This window comes from Pinus tabuliformis, chromosome J (assembly GCF_031772625.1).
Source record: "Pinus tabuliformis cultivar Carrire ecotype Pingquan chromosome J, CPIR1, whole genome shotgun sequence".
NCBI classification, from domain to species: domain Eukaryota; kingdom Viridiplantae; phylum Streptophyta; class Pinopsida; order Pinales; family Pinaceae; genus Pinus; species Pinus tabuliformis.
This window is the reverse complement of record NC_142295.1, coordinates 1,487,152,281-1,487,157,484: the sequence shown is the minus strand read 5'-3', so window position 1 is coordinate 1,487,157,484 and position 5,204 is coordinate 1,487,152,281. Positions and strand designations below refer to the sequence as shown.

General features: G+C 35.9%; 1 protein-coding gene across 6 annotated transcripts; it reads left to right on the top strand.

The window, feature by feature from the left end:
* Positions 1-883: 883 nt before the first annotated feature.
* On the top strand, positions 884-3,444 carry LOC149233026 (caffeoyl-CoA O-methyltransferase-like). Of its 6 annotated transcripts, none has more exons than XM_089376639.1 (6): positions 884-1,088; positions 1,645-1,796; positions 1,913-1,992; positions 2,546-2,690; positions 2,788-2,919; positions 3,003-3,442. In XM_089376639.1, the coding sequence occupies exons 2-6, from the start codon at positions 1,755-1,757 to the stop codon at positions 3,294-3,296; spliced, it is 693 nt and encodes a 230-aa protein (XP_089232765.1). In that variant the 5' UTR covers positions 884-1,088; positions 1,645-1,754; the 3' UTR covers positions 3,297-3,442. The 6 variants fall into 6 exon arrangements, with proteins under 6 accessions (XP_089232765.1, XP_089232761.1, XP_089232762.1 ...); XM_089376635.1 differs by having other exon boundaries at positions 884-1,109; XM_089376636.1 differs by having other exon boundaries at positions 884-1,109; positions 1,634-1,796.
* The last annotated feature ends 1,760 nt before the right edge of the window (positions 3,445-5,204 follow it).

Sequence of the window (5,204 nt, the reverse complement as noted above, 5' to 3'; positions counted from 1 at the left end):
TTATTTTTTTAGAATATACTATTTTGTTGGTGAACAGAACACCTTGTTATTTTTATTTTCTTAAACATGTTATTCTTTTTAGATTAAACGACTTGTTATTAACTTATTTTTTAAATTAACCAAAAAAAATAAAAAAATTATTTCCAAATTTGATATGACAAACTCCCAAAGAAGAACCTTACAATTCTGATCTAATTTCAGTTAAAACTAAAATTATTAAGGAAAAAAAAAGGGAATTGTTAGTAGTGCGATTTTTTGGAAGCTTTTCTGGCTTTTTCCGGTCTAATTTCTCTAAAATCTGGGAGGAATTCATTGAAATCACAAGCTTATGGGTAAACCATGCACAATAGAAGTGCCCTATGGGTTTTTCATCGTGCTGAATCTATATATATAGTCAAAAAACTAGTTTAAATAACACAAATAAAGATTTCACCTCAATTTTTTCCACTGAATTCGGGCACCGGAACTCCAAAAATGGCACTATAGACAACTCCAATTTTTTTTTTTCTAATTCTATATAGCTGTGTCAATAAATGTGACAATAATTGTGACAGGAAAATAGCTGAATACATTAATGATAAGAAAAAAGGAATACATCAATCAGACAAAGAAACAATCTGTCTTATATGCTACTTCAAGCTATTTTTATTTTAGTGAACATTAATTTTTTTTTTTTCAATCACAGAAATACCCTCACATATCTCACTACGGGTTGCTGTGTGAATTTGACCTGTTACAGGGATACCCCACATATCTCACTACGGGTTGCTGTGTGAATTTGACCTGTTACAGGGATACCACACATATCTCACTAAAGGTTGCTGTGTGAATTTGACCTGTTAATTGCATGCACGGATTTCAGAGTTAATGTGTGAATTTGACCTATTACTTGCATGCACGGATTTCAGAGTTAAGTGACCAAGTAGCTGTAGGATTATAGGGAGATAGAAAGCCTATTACATCCAAACTAACAACCCGTACTGCAGTAGGGTTTGATGGTTTTGTGGTCAATTACTATTCCACTTCACATTTAGATCCACCAGTAATATTCCACTACACATTTATTGGGGCGAATTCTTTTCTCAGAGGTGTGAGATTTGCGTTTTAGGGTATGCTGACTTGTATCTTTACAGCAGAATTTTAATGTTCATGTGTTTGATCTGATCCGGCCACTGTTTCGTTCATCGGTTAGGTTGTCTGAGCGATTTTGACCGAGGGTGGATGCATTTTGGCTTAGGCCTTTTTTTTCTTTCATTTCTGGAAATGCTCTGTAGAGGAAGTTACAGTTGTCATTTGGCTAAGGGTATGGACTATTAAGGGTATTTCTGTACAATAAAAATCAAATAGAACATGCACCAGGTTCATTCGTATCCAGTGGGTAGATGTGGGGTTGGGGTTTCGAAGCTATACAAACTTAATCACGTCGTAACTTCCAGTCAGACCACCTGGAAGTTAGACCACCTGTAGGCATTTTCATGTAGATTAGCTTGGATAGTTGGATCTTCAGTGTCTATTATACATACAATATCTAATTTGCAGACCAATTGCATAGAGCCGATTGGGGAATTCCGATGGAATTGTTTTGTTGAGTTTAATTTTATATGGTTTTAGTTGTTATTATATCTGTTTTCAGCTGTGTTGCAGGTGTAAGGAAATAACGCAGGCACAGATGTTCATCACCTAGCTGCAGCAGACGTGCAGGTGGACTTAACCCCCTAGGACAGGAGCAGAGTAAGGTTGGGATCGATCAGAAAATGGATCACAAGAGTCTGTTACAGAGCGATGCCCTCTATCAGGTTACTCTCACCTTTACTGAGCTACATAAATTTAGCAGAGCCATTGATGGATTAAGTTAATGGATTGTATTCATGTACTTGTCATGCAGGAATGGCTAATAATGTGAATATTGCAGTATATATTGGAAACAAGCGTACACCCTCGTGAGCCCGAGCCCTTGAAGGAGCTCCGGGAATCGACTTCCAAACATCCTCAGTAAGCTCCACCTCTCTATTTTATTTTGTATGGAATTTTCTAAATAATTTATTTTATTTAATATGGAGTTTTGGGGTTTGGAATGGAATTGCCAGTGGTTTTAAATGTGTTAAAATTTTTGGAAGCATGAACCATACATTAGTAGTCTAAGAGGATATAATATGAAAGCAAATTCTATCACCAACTCCAGTCTCTGAAATTTTGGTGTTTCCAATTGCAAGTAGTCTTACTCTTCTAAATTCTTTAATTGTTCTAAATTCCTTAATTTATTGGGTGAATTCCTTAATTGTTTTAAATTCCTTAAATTTATTTCTGGAGACATGACCCATACACCAATACTGTAAAAAGATACAAACAATATGAAAGCAAATTCTATCACCAACTTCAGTCTCTCAAATGTCTCTCAAATTTTGATGTTTCGAATTATTAGCTAGTCTCACTATTCTAAATTCTTTAATTGTTCTAAATTCGCTAAATCTAGATACAAATAGGTGTTGTGCTATCAAACCAGTTTTCATGGTGTAAAGCAACTATGGATTGTCTGTTGTGACAGGCATATGATGGCTATTCCTCCGGATGAAGGTCAATTTCTGGGCCTCCTGCTGAAGTTGATGAACGCCAAGAACACCATAGAGATTGGGGTGTACACTGGTTACTCACTTCTCAGCACAGCCCTTGCCTTACCTAGTGATGGAAAGGTACATTTATATGCCTGTATTAACAGTAGATATTCCCAAACAGGGGAATTTAATGTTTGTATGTGGGCCAATTAATTAATGAAGGCTGGCATGGCAGATAACAGCGTTGGACATTAACAGAGAGAATTATGATATGGGGCGACCGATCATCGAGAAAGCTGGAGTTGCCCACAAAATTGATTTCAGAGAAGGCCCTGCTCTGCCAGTTCTGGATGAAATGCTTAAGAATGTACGTAAAATATGAGGGACAATTTAAGGGTTTGGGGATAGCTGATTAAGGCTTAATAAAATGATGAAATGGTTATTGTGCAGGAGGAGATGCACGGATCGTTTGATTTCGCGTTTGTAGATGCTGACAAATGCAACTATCTGAACTACCATATGCGACTGATAGATCTGGTGAAGGTGGGAGGAGTGATTGCGTATGATAATACTCTGTGGCTGGGATCCGTTGCGCTTACTCCAGAAGCTCCCATGAGCGAACTCATGAGATATAGCAGAGAGCATACGTTGGAAGTAAACAAGGCCCTTGCCGCAGATCCTCGTATCGAGATTGCCCAGATCCCAATTGCGGATGGAGTGACGCTGTGCAGGCGCCTTTCCTGAAATTATTTCAGGGATATCATGTAAAATTCGAGGTCACAATTTCGTTCAGAAGATAATCGGTCACAATTTCGCTCATAATTGTGGTGAGATTTTGACAAAATTTTATTATTATTTTCTTTTGATATTTTGATTATATTCATAAATTGTAAGAGGTCACAATTTTCACAATTTTCACAATTTCGCTCAGAAAATAATGATAATTATTGTGAGATTTTGAAAAAAATTAATATTTAAATTATATTAATAAATTTTAAAAACCGATGGATTATTATTTTTTTTATATATATAAATTATACCCCTAAGTTTTAAGATTTTAGAAGTCAAGGGATTCAAGATTTTTTTATATATCTAAGTTATACCCGCAAGTTTCCTTTCCGGAGGGATTCTTGATTGTGCTTATTCCTTTCTATCATTTAAAAAAAAACAATTCTAATACTCCAACCATCAGATTTTCCAAAAAAAATATCCCTAAATTCCTAAGAAAAAATTAGGATCAACGCGAAATTGTAGCCTTAGTACGCCTCTAAAATTGAGTGCATATTAGACTTTTGATACAATATGTTTCCCTTTGTTAATGATTTGGATTTACATTAATGTTCTTTCTGAGCTGGTATCATTTCACGTGATCTAATTTATGGTTCCTATTTACATTAATGTTCTTTCTGAGCTGGTATTATTTCACGTGATCTAATTTATGGTTCCTCTCTGATATCAAATTATATCAATTTGAATGGTAGTTAAATCAAAATAGATAATTTGTTTCTTTAGGTTCGATAGACCATTATTTGGTCTCAGCGGACGTTAACCATCATCATCATCATCATCAGTTAAAATTTATTTAAAGTTGGTACAGTTTCAGTTGTTATCAAGTTTTAGAAAGAAAAGTAATATTAACTAAACTAGAAAGCAAAGTAATGTCAACTAAACTGAAAGCAAAGTAATATCAACTAAATGTTAAATAATATGTTAAATAATCTTAAATAGAAAATACGTTACATAAGTTATTTTAAAAAATATATTTAACATATTTTTTCTTCAAAGAAATTTAGTATAACAAATAAAAAATTATTTTTTGTATTTAAGTTTTTATGATTTATAATGAGTTAAGTAAAGTTTTTCAATAAAAATCATATAAGAGAAATTTTTGATTAACGCGTTTCGAATTAACAAGTATGGTTCATTACCAGGACCATTCTCTGATGGGGTGGTGGAAATTTGGAACTCATCAATGTGCGAAGTATGACATCTCACATTTCGTATGGGTGGAGGATGGCAGGCAATCTGCCTTCTCATTATGCTACAATTAATGATTCTGCCTCAAAACATGTGAAACATCAGCACTTGCTTGTGCGAGAGGGAGTAAGACGACCTCAGGTATTCATGGCGTCCGTGATAAGGTGGTTAAGTAGCGTTGAACATGTAGCATTCCGGATGGTAGTAGGCTCTCTATGGGATGCGAATTTGTCTGTGTTTCCCTCTCTTTGGGTCGTGTGGATATGGTGGAGGACCTCCAACCGTCACTCCTCATATGGGATTATTAAGGTAACAAATCTCTCATTGACATTCTGGGTGAAACTCTCTTTTTCATTCTTTAGTTGGAGGGTCTACTGGTTGGAGAAGTGGTTGGTATTGGGAGTAAATGTCTCGGGCTGGGTAGATTCTGGCATTGGTATTTCAGGTGGTGATGCTTTGGTTCCCTGTGTAAGGTGGTTGGCACTTTTGCTAGTGGTGTCAGGTTTTCTGGTGGCGGTGATTTTGCTCGTGCTGAGGCCCTGGAGCAAGCTATATATTGGTTTTTCGTGATTGGCGTTGTCTGGTTTTTCTTTCCTGGTGCTGCTGGACAAAGAATTCCTTCGGGGAAGCCTAGTGGTTTTGGCGTTGATTGATTTTCTGGGAGTCAGGGTGTTT